Genomic DNA, 19,388 nt, shown 5'->3' with positions numbered 1-19,388 from the left:
AAATGCTGTCTTTAGCCAAAAATGTCCTCCTTGTCATTGTCCATCCTGTCACAAATCCTTCCTTGACAAGGTGGACATATATGCATTGTTATTGACACTTTATTTTCTTTAATATTTTATTGTTAATTAGTTCATGTTTTTTTTATGTCACAACACTTATACACACACATACTGCACCCGCAGATGCAATATGAATCATGGACAATACAAACCTTTGGGCAATATCTGTCTCAGTCTATATTGAGGACATCATTTTAACGTCCATATAATGGATCTCACTGACTGTTTGAAATAAAACTACAGCCCTAGGTATTTGTACAATTATGTGAACATCTGTAATCTAATTATTTACCTTATTCTGAAGAAGAAAAAAACATTAAAAGGTGTTTAACTTGAGTTGTCTCCAACCTTCCCTTCACTCCTCCAATACAGTGTACAATATAAAGATTTACATTCATTAGTAATTTAGTTTAATTTGAAGGACAATAATTGTTTATTTTACTATTAATTTGCATATTGATAAAACCTAAATGATACCAGAAGAGGCGGGCGGCATGGTGGCTCAGTGATTTGCAGTATTAGTGAAAACAGAAGTTTGAATTCTTGAAAACTTTATAACCCTTTTATATGAACACTTTAATATTTCTTGTTGTACCTGTTGTTTTTCGAATGTTCCTCCATATTTAGTTCACTAAATAAAGCCTTTGTCCACCCTGTCATGCTAATGTCCACCCTGTCATCTTGTTTTCCACTGTCATGTTCAACTTTTATGAATATAAACAAATTATTTAGCAAAACATCTTGTGTGATTTCTTAATCAACCAATAAGGGCCAGTTAATATTGTCTGAAATCTTGACAAAATATTTTAGATCTTGGGTTTTATTTAGAAAAGTATGTGCACTGATTGCATATTTCAAAAATAAATAAATAAATGTTTTGTCCATTATTTCATTATTATAAATAGAATTTTTCCATGAAGTTGGGTTGGTAAAGGGACACATGACCTTTCTGAAAATATACATTTTATAATCACACTGCAATGAAAATATACTTATACTACTTTGAATTTGTTCATGACAGGATAGACACAATTTGAGGTTTGTTTCCCGTTTTTCTGCTTGCAGATTATTTGTAAAAAGTGCAAGAGCCTAAGGTCTAATAAATATAACAACTATGTGGTTAAATCAAAAATCTCAAACCTTTTTATTTTTATTTTTTATTTTGGTGTCTCAAAGGCACTTCATAGTGATAATGACCCTAAAAACGTTTTTCAAAATTGTCTTAAAAATGTTTAGATTAAAGGTTTTAATCAACTTTAAATACTGAATAACTGTGTCTGTGTGAGAGATAGTAGATCTGTTGCGTAAAGTGGAAAACGAGGGAGAAATGTATCAATAAGTCTTAACTGCAAGTGGCAAAATAGCTAAACAAAAAGGACTTTTATTTTGGCGTGGCGTGTGACGTCATAAGGCTGCGCTGCTCCCGCGATGTGATTCAAGTGGAGAAAGGTTTCTTTTAAAGCTTTTACAGATATAAAGCGATTGATTAAAGTTTCAGGTTTTCCCTCCGGTTCAAAATATGTACCTGTTGTTGACATTATTATTTACTCTTTATACAACGTAGTACTATTTTGCTCACAGTAATCGAGGGCTACTGTTTGAATAAAGTAACAGAAATGTGTGTATTAAGTGTTTTAACGAAGGTTTAATTCATTAGATAGCATAATGTCAGTTCATTCTATGTACACATCACTATATTTACAAAAATAGAGTACTGGTTTTAATCAGCTCGCTTGTGGCAATTGTTTCTTGCTTGGATTTACCTGATTTCTTTATTGAGGTAAAGTTGGTTTTATATTCGCACATTCAGACTTTCTCCTAAACTAACTTAATATAACATTTTTTTAATAAATATTTGCTAATTTTAAATAGGGAAATCGTCTTATCAAAATACAACGTTGTTCACAGTCAAATTACCATTTGTTCAGACTCAAAGTACCATGGTAAACAATACAGCGACCATGTCACAAGTTGTCACTGAACAAATGTGTGAATATAAACTCATTGATTTCGTTTTGATTTCTTGTTTCTTTTATCTTTTTGTTAATTACTCTCATTAAAAGAAACTGTTTGAAGAGAAGCTATTTAGTTTCTGTTCATTGTTTTATTTATTTTGAACAGGATAAAGTGTCCAAACACAGAGAAAAACTCCTGCTGAAGCGACTGATCTCCACACTGATATAAAGATGGCGTTTATTAAAGAGGAGAGTGAAGATGTGAAGATTGAAGAAACATTCAGAGTCAAACATGAAGATCTGCAGGAACAAACAGGTTAATTTTCATTCTCAAAGACCAACTCAGTCATTTGATCCTCATTCAGATATATTTTAATAATAAGAATACTGAATGAAATCCATCTTGCAGCCCTGAGTGTGCTGCCTAGTTCTGCTAAATGCACATAAGCACACATTGAAAGACAGGAATGAGTTTCTTTTGTTACTTGTTCCCATGTCTTTCCCATTTTCATTCTTTTATGTATTATTAGTCTCCCATTTTCTCTACCTTAAGGTTATTGCTTTTCTTGTTCTCCTACTGTTTGTAAAGCATCCTTGAGCACTGGGGCTATATAAAATAAATAAAAACAATAAATTAAAACAAATTTAACTGAGCTGACGATATACAGTATTCTTGTAGAAGATATCTGCTATTATAGTGATCGTGTTGGATTAGTACAGGGTTGTCCAAACTTCATCCTGGAAGGCCGGTGTCCTGCAGCTTTTAGCTCCAACTTGCCTCAACACACCTGCATGAATGTTTCTAGAAAGCCTAGTAAGTAGGGATGGCTGACGTGAAAACTGACGTTTCGACACAGTATTGAGATCCCGAAGCGCAAGTGTTTCGAAACACTCCATCGAAGCATGATCCGAAACACCCAGGTCACGTGACTAACGTGTTTAGAAAAATCTGGTTACGTGACTAAAGCAATTTAAAGCATCGATCAGTTCAGAAGCGCTTCGAGACCTGGCGAATCTGCGTTTGACAAACAGGGTCCGAAATTTCTTCTGTCTCATATAGCCTAGCGGAACGTGTTTGCGTGTTGTTACTGAGCTTCAAATGACTTTTGGGTTCGAATCCCGACTTGTACAAATACTCCGAATTCATGATTTTATGTATTTTAATAATGTTACTGTTTTATAGTGTAGTCTAGATAGGATACAGCTGCTGATATGCCATCAATTTAGCATCATTTTTGTAACACTGTAAAGCAATAATGAATATTTTACAGTACTGTGATGGTTGGGTTTAGGTTGTGGGTAGATGTTAATAAAATACAATGGGAAATTTATTAAATAATATAAATAATTCTTGTTAACTTCTGTCCACAACTGTAACTGATCTAGCAACAACCCTGTTTTATGACCAAAACAAAGCATATTTATTCACGAAGGTTTTATTCGGATGTCAGACCAATGTTGAAACAAAACGATACAAGAACAAAGCATTTCAAAATAGCTTCATCAGTCTGGGTTCGAACCCAGTATCCCCACACGGTAGTCAGGAACCCTAACCGCTTCACTAAATCGCTTGCAGATCCTAGCTTACAAAGTGGGGTTTAACCTCAATTTGCTCAACTCTTTGCTGAAGCTATTTCAGTGCAATATATAAAAATGACCACTAGGTGTCACCGTAGAGTGGAGTTTCGAAACGTTCATGAAGCCTTGCTTTGCCCACCACTACTAGCTTGATTAGCTAGCCCAGATGTGTCTGATTGGGGTTGTAACTAAACTTTGCAGGACACCGGCCCTCCAGGACAGAGTTTGGACACCCCTGGCTTAGTACTTTCCACTTGCATATGTCACGTTGATCACAATTTCCTTTTTTTCATGAACTTCTTTATGGATTAAAACTTGTTTCTAGTAGTTGTTACTAGTTCTCACACATTTCTGCATGCACATTTTTTCACCTGCTACTCTGCCAGGAACTTTGCAGCTTGCAAGCACCTTAAATAATAATTTAAACATTTGATTAGAGATTGATCGCAAGATGTGCTCAAAAGAGTGGCTACATGTGGTGAAGAACGATGGCAAGGCTAAGTGTAATTATTGTAATAAACTAATAAGTTATAAAACAGAGTCACGACCAACATGACAAAGCATCTGCGGTTCGGTCACATACTTCACGAATATTGAATTAAAAGAATGGTGTGTTTGGTTCATTGTGCTTCACCGCGGATGCAATTAACAACAGTTGTGCATTTTAGTTTATCTTTTTGAGTGTGATAAGCAGTTCGGTCTTAGTTTTTATTTCAATATCTTGAGGTGAAACTAAACTGCGCATTCTCTCCGCCTCCTCATTTATAAACAGCGGAACGCGCTGCTGAGGCACACAGGAGAGATGGTATGAATTTACACTCCGTCATTCATAATCTTAGCTGTTGTATTGAGTCGAAATAATATATAAAGTAGAATGTTCTTTCAACAGTCCCGATATGTTTAATCTTTTCCTTTTGCAAAATTTTTGTCATTCTCTTCTGCAAATTAGATTTTATAAAAATCTGTTTGATTGTTTTAAAACCAAAAGCAGCGCCCGTCACTTGGTGTTTTTCTATAAGATACACCTTTATGAATGTTTTATTTTGTGTGTTTAGTCTTTAATGTGTTTTTAATCATGTTATTTTAAAAAAGCGTGTATATACCTATTAAAACTGAATAAAGAGCATGGTCTAATCAGAAATAAAGGTAATTAGTTATCTATTTCATTATTTCATGCATAAAATAGGCTAGTCTTTTTATAAATTGAGTTAATTGATCTGAAACTTTTAATAGCATTTTTTTTTCTTGTAAATGATAAAAGTTGCATCAGATTGATGAAAACTAACCTGAATACCCGCGAGAACAGGGCCACAATGACTTTTTTTTATATTGAAACAATTGAATAGTGTCCTCTGTCTACATGACTGGCAAACGCATCAGAAAAAACAACAACTGCTGAATCTCTTTTGAATAAAAACAAATGTTGTCTGGTTTAGTGATGTTAGTAATGCAAAGAAAAATGCAAAGCAGAATTCTCCTGAGCTCATTAACCCACTGATGACAGCCACATTGTGATTGGCTTTTAAGGTGGTTAATGAGGTTTGTTGTGTTACCTTGAAGTTTGGACTGAACAGAAGCAAAGACTACCTGATCAACATTACATTCCTCAAAAAACACTTGCAATCTAGACGCAGTCACATCATGCTTGTGTTGCGGTACAATCCGTACACTCCGCCCATTAAAACAACGGCTTGGTATTTATAATGTAAAATCGTGACGATATTTAATTACTGATCGTGGGCCACAAATATCATTATCTTGATAATAATACGCTTAATCGTGCAGCCCTATACCCTTTTATTATGTTCTTGGTTGTTTTGGACCCATTGACTTCCATTATAACCACATTTTTTTTTTTTAACCGCAAAGCCATGACACCAAATAATCATGCATTTTAGATTGTTGTTGTTTTCCCTGTTGGGAAGAGGTCAAATGTGTCATACTGTTGATCATCAGTTGGCTGCATTAACCCTTTAGATAGGCCTGTTCAAAAAAGTTTCTCTTTTATCTGGAGTTCAGTGTAGTAAAACAGCAGATTATAGTGTGCATGCATAAATACACTTTGTAGGGGGACCAACAGTTTTAACCAATAAAAGACCAGTCTATCAGATGAAGAAGAGCAGGAGACAGATTCTATTAAAAGAAAGTTTACTGTAGATAGTTTGCAGTTTCATCAGCAGAGGCCAGCTTCAGCACTCGCAAAAAGTTTGTAGACCGCTCTACATACAATCTCAGAACAACAACAATTAGACTCCTACATAACGTTATTAACTGCATCATGGTGTTTAACCCCCAGGGGTCGAAGGCCGCATATATACGCGTTTTGCTGTGTTGTCTCCTCATATTGCCAAAAAACATTCTTTCTTTTCTCTCTACGAATTGTTTTTAGAAATGCGTCAGTAAAATGCACTGAAACTCCACAAAAAAAAAACACACAGATCACTGGAAAGAAATATTTGAACCTATCAGTTTACAATATACTGATGCCCTGTTTTTCTAGGCTTTATTGGTGAAAATGGTCAGGAATTTTGGAACATTATTGCCTTTTTAGCATAAGCAAAAGAGAGAAACTAGCCAGACAGTAATGTGTGAATTGTGGAGCGGGCTAAAGAAACGTGTATTTTTTTAAAGTTAGTGTATCTTTTTTTGCTTTTATTTTTGCCATAATACAATTGTTGCAAGATAAATCAGTAAGGTGATTTTGTTCAGGACACACTACACTGAAGTCTTTGGTGATGCACTCATTCACAGACGTCATGAGCACTTCAGTAACAAGACAGCGCTCTTTGCTCTGTTGCAATATGCCTCCACGGAGTTGCTGACACACGTAACAAAAACAACATGAACAAAGAGTAGAGTGGATCGGTCTCACAGAATTTTTTGTGGCACTGCATACTGCTTCTACAGGGTTCGTTGGTCTAGGGGTATTTTTCTCGCTTAGGGTGCGAGAGGTCCCGCGTTCAAATCCTGGACGAGCCCTATGACTGTCATAGAGAAAGCAGCGGTGCTGTGCTATCCAAGGTGTTCCTATGTTAATTGTAGCAGCTTTTGCTGTGACTTTAGTGAATGAACATTTAGTGGACTTCTGATCTAAATCAGTCTAACATGTACAATTATACAGACAAAAAAAGGAGCGGCAATGATTTGGTTGTTAGATTTGTTTATGGATCTTGAACAACCCACCAGCTTTATGTGTAAGCACCATTTTTGTCTTTGTACACAGTCTCTTCTCTGTAGGCACCATGCAGGATTCAAAATGGCCTTTTGCGTTAGGTATCTCGTTACCCTTTTAGTCATAACAGGCAATATGCATGGCAATGCAGGAAGTTAATGACATGCAAACACATCTCAAGAAGGTTTTCACAGCTACCATGTTTCATCCACCAAACATTGCTCCCAAATTGAAGTGAGACCTTCAAAGACAACCCAGATGGGTCTTGAACCAACAATCCCAAGCCCCGGAGGCTGATGCCCTATCCCTTAGGCCACTGGGTCATTTCGGGCAATCATTTGTCTTGGATTTTTTCTATGCCTTCAACAAGATGCCAACGAAAAGGAGCCGGGAAACACTTTATTTTGATGGTCCCCCTTTAGATAGTCTGCTGACCGTAAGTTACTTTTCAAGTTCTTATCTGTTTACTTTCATCTGGATAGTATCTGTAGATAGTCTTTAAATGTTCTTAGGCAATCAATACAATGTCAACAGCATGTAAACATTTATTAAACTTTCGGTAAGATAAGTGTTACCAGTTTAGCTTCTAGATGTTCAACAGTGTATCAGTAGATATGCAACAAATCTTCAACAGATGTTCAACAGTTTATTAGTACATATGCAACAAATCCTCAACATTTAGGTTCTAGATGTTCAACAGTGTATCAGTAGATATGCAACAAATCCTCAACATTTAATAAACTTGGCAAGTTACGTGTTACCAAATTAGGTTGTAGATGTTCAACAGTGTTTCAGTAGATTTGCAACAAATCTTCAACAGATGTTCAACAATGTATTAGTAGATATGCAACAAATCCTCAACAAGTTTTCAGAACATTGACCACCAAGATGTTTGTTGTTATTGTCTGCATGTAGTTGTTATCCAGTTAATGAATAGACTTTGAGTAAACATTCAGATGCCTATAAGTAGCAACGCAACATATTTTAACATGAACTTTAATCAAATATAAAATTAGGGTTAGGTACAATCTAAGAGTGTTCAATTAACTATTTGTTGCATTTAACCTAACTTTCAGTAGACAGTTATTTTACTTTAAAGGGCACATAGTTTACCTCTTTTTTAAGATTTAATATTAATATTATGGTTCTTCTGAGTGTGCCAGTTTAGGTTCGGTTTAAAACACAATTCAGATTTTTTTATTATAATGTGTTAAAAAGTGTCATGTTGAGGGTGTGTCCACAGTTCGCTGATTTATGGGTGTGTTGCTTCACATGTAAATTAGTTTCGGCTTCCCGCCAACGTAACAAGGGGCGGGGCCATGAGCTCACCCGCTCTGCGTTTGCAACAGAGTCTGACAGGCAGACAGAGAAAGAGCAGGAGTGAGAGGTTCAGCAATCAGTCGTACATGTACGACTCGGACACAGACCAAGCAGAGAGTACAAAATCATATGTGTCTTTGTACAGTTTTACAGCCAACTGTGTGCTAGTTTCAAGTGCCGAGCTTGTACACAGAAACTAATAACCACGCACACTGAATGAACTTTTACTGAGGCACCGGATGCGCCGTTTGAAGCCGCGACACGGCATACCAGACACTCTCTGTGGCAGGGCAGAAACATGAAGTGTTCCGAATTATCGCGCCACGCATTTTTTAATTCTAAACATAGGTTTCTATTAGGGTACACACAACGGCAATTCAAGTCTGCAGCGGTCCGAGGCGCCCAGCCGTCGACTTGAGTGTACCCTGATAGAAACCGATGTTTCGAATTCTAAAACGCATGCTAGTTAAGATCACAGGGAGCTTCTGGGATCGCGAGAAATGCAAACGGCTGAAGTATAAGGTAGACTCAATGAGAAGTACACGTTTGCAAACCTACCTAAAGATACAATCAATAATTCCGATTAGAGCATTAATGTGGAGAATATTGATCTTGTGTTGAGCCCAATGAGCCTTGCATCTAAAAATAGAGCTAGCGTGTTCCTTTAGTGATATCGCTTCGACTCACGCTGAAAATGGTGGACGTGAATCAACAAACTGAGGATACGATGACGCGCCTGTCAATCAATATTGGTGGGCGGGGGGACCGCACTCCTACAGAAAGTTGCGATCGGTCTGAAAACTGCTCCAATTGGTCCACCGTTTTTATGTTGTTAAATTGAAAAAAAAAAGCATTGGGTGTGCTTATATCACCCAATATGATGGTCTATACACCATACATGTACATATGACTGTCCAAACAGCTTGAAAAGTAGATTTTTTACCATAGGTGCCCTTTAAGGTACATTTATCAGCTCATCTGTTGTCACACTGGGCCCATCAAAATGAAGTGAAAACCTAAGAAATGCTGTTGAATGACTACTGTAAGGAGCCAACATCACAGACAGCATGGCTACTAGCAGGGGTGTTGCTAGACATAAAGCTCTACTCTACCTTTAGTTTTGTCCACTTGCAAAACAAAAAAGGCTGTTACGCTGGTTTTACAACGCATGAGCGGCGCGTAACAAGCAGCCTGCTTTTTTGGCGCGCATGTTAACTACCAGGACTCGCAGAAGAAGAGCAGCGTGTGCAAGCGTGTTCTCTGCTCACACGCGGGGACGCGTCAGTTTGCTTTTTGATTACACTGCTTTCACCAGCGTTAGTTCGGTTGCACATAGAGAATAGCGTCTTTATTTCGGAATTACTCTTAATAAATACACTTGCATATGAAGTAAATCATACAGATGTTACTACTTCAATGTGTTCCTTATGGCGCCATTCATACCGCGGCGACAGCGGTACTTGGTGCGCCAGCAGCTTTTGACCGCTGGGTGGCAGTTTAACCACAGATATTCAGCTTTGCCTTTCCACAACACTAAACAGACTTTTCTGTGCGTACCTTATGTGATCAGATGTGTTCAATTAAAATATAATTTTGATTTAGTTTTCTTAGTAATAAACATGATCTTACCAGGGCTTAAAGTATTCCGGCACCATGCCGGATCTCCGGCGTGCGGCCGTGAGAGAAAAAAAAATAGAGCTTGCACATGCGGTTTAGTTGGGGATGCTCAAAATAACCGATTAAGCAATAACCGAAAGGGCACGTTTGTAACCGATGAATGGTATCAGTTAAACGATTAAAATATGCTTTATACATTTTTAAAGTTTGGCTGCAGACGGGGCATCTGTTAAATTGTTTACTGACTGCAGCCAGTGTTTTACGCTCTGCTTATGCTCGCTCAGCGCCAATCTGGAAACATTTTGGATTCGTGGCGAACGAGAAAGGCGAATCAATAATTAGGATGAAGCTATTTGTTGGGCTTGCTTAGAAAAATAAGTGTTAAATGGACAAACACGTCGAACCTCCAGAGCTGCGGTCATGTCACCCAGCCCATGGAATGCGGAGCCAGCTCCGGTGTCATCTACTGAACGCAAATGCCCAGCTAGTCCAGCCAGGTATGGCAGAGAGGCCTTTTCAAAAATGGCCAAATACAAAAGAGAAACTGATAAATAGTAGACATTGATGAGAAATGGAGCAGCATATTTGGTAGTTGAGAACGCGCCTCTCCGCGATGTAGAGCTTGTTTCCGAGAAATGCAGGCGGCGGAGCAAGATACCCTCTTTGCCACGGTTGCGAAAAAGTATCTGCATGCGCTTACAGGCACACGTCTCAGTGCTGCTGGAAACATTGTAATCTCAAATAAGTCTCCGCTTAAACCGAACAAAGTCAACATGTTAGTTTTTCTGGCAAAGAATTTAAAATATGAATAGAAAACAAAAGGCGGAGAGACGCAGTTTTTTTTTTCAACATCTGACTTATGTTGTTACAAGCCTAGGCTAATATTTTTGTTCTTCGTTACTATTTATATTATTATTGATTAGTATTTGTGAAGTTTCTAAAATGTAACGTTTACTGTTTCAAGCAGTTAAAGTTATTTCTATTTAACTAGCCTTCATTATTATAGGCTGTATTGTGTTGTTTTATCAACGAAAGTTAAACAACAAACATGTTCGTTTGTACGGATATTTAGCATAATACTTTGGTCTTTTTTGATTTCTTATTTTTTACATGAAATGTAAATTAACTTAGGTAGGCTACTTGGGTACAGGGGCGTAATTTGTTGGTAGTATACCGAGGAATGCTTAGACAGTGAATATTGTCATCATTATTTAAAAAATTATAAATAAATAAATAAATAAATAAATAAATAAATAAACCTTACGGAAAGGATGAAATAAAGGAAAAGCATGCTCTTAATCATTCTTCATAATCTGATTCGTAGCTATAATAAACTTATATTGCGCCGACAAGAACAAGCTCTAAAAGGTAAAGTCTAAAGCCAGAGGAGTTATTGATATTAATGTTAGTTGTTAATATGATCGTAAACACTGCGTTGTATAATTAACGCCGTCATTGTGTCGTGTCTGCGATTTTATTTTCTCGTTGAAGAACAGAAAATTCATTTTATCGCCGTCTTCCCAGCCAGGTTTTTCAACATCTGACTTATGTTGTTACAAGCCTAGGCTAATATTTTTGTTCTACGTTACTATTTATATTATTATTGATTAGTATTTGTGAAGTTTCTAAAATGTAACGTTTACTGTTTCAAGCAGTTAAAGTTATTTCTATTTAACTAGCCTACATTATTATAGGCTGTATTGTGTTGTTTTATCAGCGAAAGTTAAACAACAAACATGTTCGTTTGTACGGATATTTAGCATAATACTTTGGTCTTTTTTGATTTCTTATTTTTTACATGAAATGTAAATTAACTTAGGTAGGCTACTTGGGTACAGGGGCGTATTTGTTGGTAGTATACCGAGGAATGCTTAGATAGTGAATATTGTCATCATTATTTAAAAAAATTATAAATAAATAAATAAATAAAACACCTTACGGAAAGGATGAAATAAAGGATAAGCATGCTCTTAATCATTCTTCATAATCTGATTCGTAGCTATACATGCAATAAACTTATATTGCGCCGACAAGAACAAGCTCTAAAAGGTAAAGTCTAAAGCCAGAGGAGTTATTGATATTAATGTTAGTTGTTAATATGATCGTAAACACTGCGTTGTATAATTAACGCCGTCATTGTGTCGTGTCTGCGATTTTTTTTTTCTCGTTGAAGAACAGAAAATTCATGTTATCGCCGTCTTCCCAGCCAGGTTTTCATGCACAGTTTCCGTTTTTGTTTCTTCTCAAACAATAAAGTTTCGCTATAGCAGGCCCGGCGGCAGGATATCATAAATGAGGGCGCAAGGGCGATATTTTTATATGACGTGCTAAAATTGAAAAATGAAATTTACATGAAGAGCTTTATTAGTGAAAAGCTGCCGAGCGCAACGAAATGGGCTATAAGCTATATTTGCTCTTATGTGCTGAAATACTTAACACTTTTCTTAAGACCACAGAATAATATGCAACATCTAAATGTCATATAGCCAATAAGGAAAAATTAACATGTTTCAGGTCTCTCCAGTGCATTTGGACTGAATATTTGACTGTGTCTTACTGGATGTCTCCAGTAACTCTATAAACATAAAGGCACAAGCAGACTGTAGAATTCATTCATTAATTCTTTCTTTTATTTATTTATTGTCAACCAAATATATATATAAATTAATATGTGTGTGTGTGTGTGTGTGCGTGTGTGTGTGTGTGTGTGTGTGTGTGTGTGTGCGTGTGTGTGTGTGTGTGTGTGTGTGTGTGTGTGTGATTGCAGCAGACTGAAGAAGTTGTGCATTGGGTGGGTGGCATCTGCTGTTATGCAGAGGGCTCTACGGGTAAGACGTGTGCTGTAAATGTCCTGAAGGGAGGGGAGAGAGACACCAACGATCTTCTCAGCTGTTCTCACTATGCATTGAAGTGTTTTTCTGCAGAAAATCCAAGGTTCCATACCACACAGTGATGCAGCTGGTCAGGATGCTCTCAATAGTGCCTCTGTAGAAGGTGTACATGATTGGGGCTGGTGCTCTTGCTCTTTTGAGTGGCAGCCTGTTTGAACATATCCCAGTCTGTGGTATTGAAGCAGTCTTGTAAAGCCTCTGAAGAACCTTCTGGCCACACTTGTATCTCCTTGCAAACCGGTTTGGTGACTTTAACTATCGGTCTGTAAGCAGGCATTAGCATGACGGTTAAGTGGTCCACCAAGGTGGGGGAGGGGGAAGGCTTTGTAAGCTCCTCTCTGTGTGGTGTAAACACAAAAGCGCAACAGTCCTTTACAGTCCTATGTGATGAACGAAGTAGACGGATGTAGTCCAGTTTGTTGTCTAGCGAGCGTACGTTCGCTAGAATGATGGAGGGGATTGCGGGTTTGTGGGGGTTAGCCGCTAGCCTTGTTCGGATACCCCCGCGCTTACCCCTCTTCTGCTTCCTCTCGCGCCGCTTGAAGCGCCTCCATTGTGGGCGAGGTGGTGAGGTGGGGGTCGGAGGATGGGTACGCATCCGGAGCAAGCCGAAATCTTGCAGCTCATCAGTGTCCGCGGAGTTTAACTTGTGAAGTTTGTTTCTACCGATGTCGAGCAGAAATGTTCGACTATATGCGCGCTTAAGGACAGATAAACGTGACGTTGACGCACAATAACACGGCGACGTACAAGACGAGGAACACAAAAACACATTAATAACATATTAATAAATAATACCAAGTTTTAACACATCTGCTACATTCCAGTGGAGCCTCCGTTGCGCTCTACCACAGCTGGCAAAACTTTCTGAAGGTGGTTTAAGCACCAAATAAGTGTTTTAAATTATGTTAGTCTCCTTATTTCTTTCCGTTTTATTTTAAATATTATAAATGTTTAAAGTTTTAGGTAAAGACGTCAAAATATGCCCACACATGCAAGCTAAACTAGATCATATCTGAGTCATCATGCTTTATTACCCAACCAAAATCAGCGAGGAAAAAATAAATGTTTTAAATTAAATTATATTTAAATGTTAAATTTGTTTTACGCAGCATATGTTTTACGCAGAGGATGCCAGGAGGGCCAGCTGGGGCTTCGGGACGGAGTGAAAGGAGAGGCAGGACTTTGCCCCGAGTCTGGGAAAGATGGCTTGCCGTCATTACACTAGTTTTCCGATGGCACACGATGGCACACGAGTTACATGCGCCAAACACATGAACAAATAAATTAATAAATAAGGGAAAGAAAACATCTAGCCTTACAGGCTGAGTTCTTTTTGATTATAATCGCCGTTAAGTTTCTGTTTTAAATGTAAGGCTGTTGCAAAAAATAATAAAATTGCTTAAAATAATACAATTTTAATTTATAAGTGACTTTGCTGCGTCCCCCTTGATGTTTCAATTACGCATAATAATCTATACACCAAATTAAAGACACTTAAATAGACATGATTTCGGCCTCACTGATGCCCATTAACTCCTGACAGACAAGCTTTTGGTTATGAGAAGGGGGAAGGGGTCTCCACTATTAAGTGTTTTTCACAAACATGAATACACAAAATCCAAAACTCCTATAGGACGGATGGCGTAACAAAACCTATGCGTTTAAAAACGAAACCGCATTAAATATGGGGCCTTATGAAAATGAATGTTTCTATCTTTTGAACGGTGACGGCATAATATCATGGAATTACTTTCAATAGCAAAATAAAAAACATCTCAAGGAAGAACGGACAAAAGAAAGTTTCACTTCTATCACTCTTTAAAAGTTTTGGTTTGGTTCATTGTAAATGCTCAGTCTCGTTATGAACTGATCTTCATTTCTCTGTGTTGGTGGAATAAAGCAGGCGAGTCAGCCGCACCAATTTATGAGCAGACAGAGCAGGATTCTCATGATGACCACCAGCGCAATTCCGCTCTTTGTTATGAGCCGTAGTTTCAGTGTAAACTTAGTAAAGGTGAGTTTCTTTGGCGATGATGTGTACAGTGTTAGATTTTATATTTAGCGGACATTTGCGCTGAGCACGCGGTGAATGCAACGCATCAAGATTCGGGCACCTTCTCCGAAAACACTCGATTGATCTCAGCTGGTGGATCAACATTTACCTCATGTTATGATCGCTGTCATCTGCGCCATTATTATTATTATAACTTTAGGGGAGGTTTGCAAACCTGTGCACTTTTCACTCTTCAGCCGTTTGTATTTCCTGCAGTAACAAAAGCTCCCTGTTCATTATATTCAGACACACAATTGCTCCCAAATATATTATGAGGGCGCATAGATTAAATTTCGGGCGCTCATGCGACCAAAATGGTTGCAATTTCGAGCCCTGTAGTATAAGGACATGTATTCAGACCACAACTGAACGTTTGAAGAAAATTGAATGCCTTATTATTTAGAATTAGCTATTATTGATGTAAATGCAGCCGTTCAAGGCGCATAATTGATTTATTACGGTACTGACGGTATTAGAAAATCCATGTCGTGGCGCAATGTCACACCGGTGATGACTATGACACCGGTGTACCGCCCACCCCTACTACCTGTTATTTAAAATATCTATATTACGCTCCAAGCATTCGCCAAAAAGAAAATATTTCTAAGTAAAAACACAAAACATAGCTGAATAGAGTGTTGCCTGCTTTAGAGGATGGGTTAGTAATTATATTATAACTGGTTATGTTCAGGTCAATGAAATAATACCTTTAATAAATAAAATATGTTCGTAAGAATGTGGTGGGCCAGTGATTCCGTCGCTGTCATCAGTGGTTTAATGAGCTCAGGAGAATTCTGCTTTGCATTTTTCTATGCATTACTAACATCACTAAACCAGACATTTGTTTTATAAGTTAACCAAATATTCGCAGAGATTCAGCAGTTTTTTTTTCTGACGCGTTTGCCAGTCATGCCAGTCAGTGAAAAAAAAGTAACCGTGGCCCTGTTTGCAGGTATTAATATTCGTTTTTTCGTCAATCTGATGCAATTTTTATTATTTATACAGGACGTTAAAATGCAATTAAAAGTTTCAAATCAATTAAACTCAATTTATAAAAAGGCTAGCCTATTTTATGCATTAAATATAACTAATTTCCTTTATTTCTGATTAGACCATGCATTTTAGACTATTTTACAATTGTAATATGTGCATATGCTTTTTTTTTAAAATAACATTCGTTTAACAAATATTTTAGCACATCGAAAGTAATTAAGTGACCTGTTTTTTTTTTTATTAAAACCTTTATGCAAAAGGATCAGAGGATAAATTATCGTAGGATAAACGTATCTTATGGAAAAACACCAATTGACGGGCTCTGCTTTCGGTTTTAAAAGAATCAAGCAGCTTTAAAAAATATAATTTGCTGAAGAGAAATGACAGGAAAAAAAGAAAGAAAAAGATAAAATATATAGGGACTGTTAAAAGAACGTTTTTCTTTAATATATTCTTTCGACTCCGAAACATCAGCTAAGATTATGATGAATGACGGAGTTTCTCTATTGCCTGCTTCAGCAGTTGTCCCGGTCCCGCTGGTTATGAACGAGGAGGCGGAGAGAATGCGCTGTTTAGTTTCGGCTTGATATATTTAAATAAAAACTAACACCGAACTGCTTTTAACGCTCAAAAAGTTAAACTAAAATGCACAATTCTTGTTGGTTGCACCCGCGGGATGCACAATGAACCAAACGCGCCATTATTTTAATTCTATATTCGTGAAGAATGAGCCATGAGATTGAGATTTTTGAAGGTGCTCTCTAGCGGCGAAGTTCCTGGCAGAGTAGCGAGTGAAAAAATGTGCATAAAGAAATTGGACAAGAGTTATAACATTTTAAATTATATAACAAGCATCGTATTCTTTCTAATCCTCGCCCAGTTTTAATACAAGTTGTGTTTTTTTAATATTTGTGGCTGGGAAGTTTATTAAGAATATATTTATAATTATATATATAATTAAATAAATACATAATTATATATATATATATATATATATATATATATATATATATATATATATAGAGAGAGAGAGAGAGAGCTGCTGTAAAGGCTATTTCTTTCCGTTCGCATCCCGTCCCTTTGCGCCCCCTGGCGGCTTTTTCACAAACTGCGGTCTTACACTAAAAACAGAGCAGCATTTATTTCAAACGGCGGCGGTATAAGCCACGGCGGTAATAGCCACTTTGAACTCTCACCTACTGTATATATACACACACATACATATATATATATATATATATATATATATATATATATATATATATATATATATATATACACATATATATATATATATATATATATATATATATATATATATATATATATATATACATATATACATACATATATATACATATTTACATACATATATATATACACAAGCACATATATACATATACATATAACCACTCTACTGTTTACGAATGTATATATATATATATATATATATATATATATATATATATATATATATATATACATTCGTAAACAGTAGAGTGGTTATGGTTTTACACAATATGGCGTTTGGGCTATTTACCCCATTGGCCGCTTATTTTGGTCATCTGACATGATTGGCCACCAACACATTTTAAAAACTGTCGGTTGTTCATTTTTACCCTTTCACATGGTAGCGGCTCAAGCTGAAAATTCATACTGACAAGATAAAAGGCTAGTCGTTTATCTTTAGCCTACTTTAAAAGTGTTTCATATGTACGTTTACCAGCCTGCAAACTTTTAAAAGATGGGTTATTTACGTTAATTCAATTGGGAACTATCACCTACAATCTGGTGGTTTACCAGTAGCTGTTTTTATGAGAACAAAAAATCCGATTCATGCTGACAGACTATACATAGCTTGTTTAAATTGCCGTCACTTGCTTTCTCGTCACGTCATTGTATTTTGTCCCCACAAAGCATTTTTTTAAGCACTTGTGTAAGAAATTCTGAATTCTTTGTTTAAAGCTACGTGTTTTACTATACTGTGGGTAGCCTAGTGTTTTGGTTTAGTGTTCTACATTCAGTGAAAAGATGGCCGATGGGAAAAAAACAAAAGGTATGTAGTACCCTGGTTTGAACAAATAACAAATCAACATCAAATATTTTGTAAAAAGGCTCATTTTTTTGTTTCTTTTTTTAAACGATTCAGTGCGGAACTGTGGTCGAAAACGTTTAATCGACAAGTTGATGACGCTGTTTTGTACTTTTAACACAGTTCAGTGATCTTTATTTCTATAGCCTTTGCAAAGTAGACTGTCACAATTGAAGTTCGTGTGATGCAAATGATATACTGGAGGCTGTTTTTAAACATGGATATGACAAGTCACAAATACACACTTAATGCACCGAAACAATGGCAGTCATTTATTTGAATAGCACAATTCAACAACCCGAAGAAGCATTACATTTAAAAACTGGAAAAAACGTGATTCCTGATTAAAAAATAAAGTAAAAACGTTTAGGTAATAAATGCATTATCAAACAGCCTAGCAATTTCCTTTCCACAAATTTACACTGGCTATTCATGCTGCTCCTGCCATATCCTAAATCCTTTACTGAATGTATCAGACAATGTTTTTGTAAAAGACTGACTTCACACCAAATAAAAAATATGAACTGCTACTTGTTCTCATTTTAATATTACTATATTACCACACACACACACACACACACACACACACACACACACACACACACACACACACACACACACACACAACTTCCATAGTATCTGTATACAAATTGTCACACACTTTGAAATCAATTAGCAAATATCAAATTATCATTAATTGAAAACACCTTTAAAATGGTCCTTTAAAAATATTTAAAAGCTGTTTGAAAACCCAGTACTGCCATTTCTATACCAAGTTGTGCAGAAAGATATAGGACTGCAGCATGGGAAAGACAAAAAGAGGAATGGGAGCATTGCGGAAAGACCTATGGAGTGCGGCTGGAGGAACAGAGGTGATAAAAAAAAAATTCACTGCCGAAGACATGAACAACAACACTGCTTTTAATTCCCCCGTTTGGGAAAAATTGGCCACAAACATTTTTGGCAAAAACACACCTAAAAATAGACAATGGCTTTATGTCATTTGGACATATAATAGAAGGAACGTCAGGGGGTTAGAGGAAACGGTGTTGTCCAACACACTAAAAAATCAAACAGCAGAGGAGAGGGGGAAATGTTTAGAGTCTGACAGTTCAGAGAAGTGTGAACAGTCTGACAGTCCAAAGATGTGTGTACAATCTGACAGCCCAGAGGATGATCCAGTACACAAACACCAACCAAGTATCACAATCACAGAAATGAAAAAAAAGACCAGAAAAAAGAACACAAAGAAAACATAAAACAGCTGATGAATATAGACGTGTACCAAAAACACCAACAAAATTCACTATCCACATACCCTCAAAAGTGTGGAAGAAAATCAAACCTATAAAGTATTCCAACAAATTAAGAAAGCCATGGACTCAATACATTTATAATCAGTTCCGAAAAAGAAATCCTTGCTGTCCACTTCGTTTTGTGTATCAACACGTGAGGGCAATCAAGAGCCGAAAGCGCACATGTGCTTATTTAAATGTTCGAGCAAATTGCACATTTTCAAGCTGCTGTGCAAAATATTCTTTCACCATGAAAGCAAGACCATCAGAAAGTCAAACAGTAATTCCACTAACTGTTTGCAGAGCAGGTCAAATCTTGCACCTTAAAAAAGAACAAAATTTCAGGCAAGCCAGTAACA

General features: G+C 36.8%; 1 protein-coding gene across 1 annotated transcript in view; it reads left to right on the top strand.

Moving 5' to 3' along the window:
• Positions 1-1,476: 1,476 nt before the first annotated feature.
• Positions 1,477-19,388, top strand: part of LOC130222162 (gastrula zinc finger protein XlCGF7.1-like) — a 257,981-nt gene continuing 240,069 nt past the window's right edge. Inside the window, exons 1-2 of the mRNA XM_056454787.1 lie at positions 1,477-1,509; positions 2,182-2,331. Of these exons, the coding sequence (XP_056310762.1) occupies positions 2,247-2,331 (85 nt within the window). The 5' untranslated portion in view covers positions 1,477-1,509; positions 2,182-2,246. The remainder of the gene's footprint in view (positions 1,510-2,181; positions 2,332-19,388) is intronic.

The sequence above is a fragment of the Danio aesculapii genome, chromosome 4 (genome assembly GCF_903798145.1).
Source record: "Danio aesculapii chromosome 4, fDanAes4.1, whole genome shotgun sequence".
Taxonomy (NCBI): Eukaryota; Metazoa; Chordata; class Actinopteri; order Cypriniformes; family Danionidae; genus Danio; species Danio aesculapii.
This window is presented reverse-complemented; position numbering and strand designations above follow the sequence as displayed.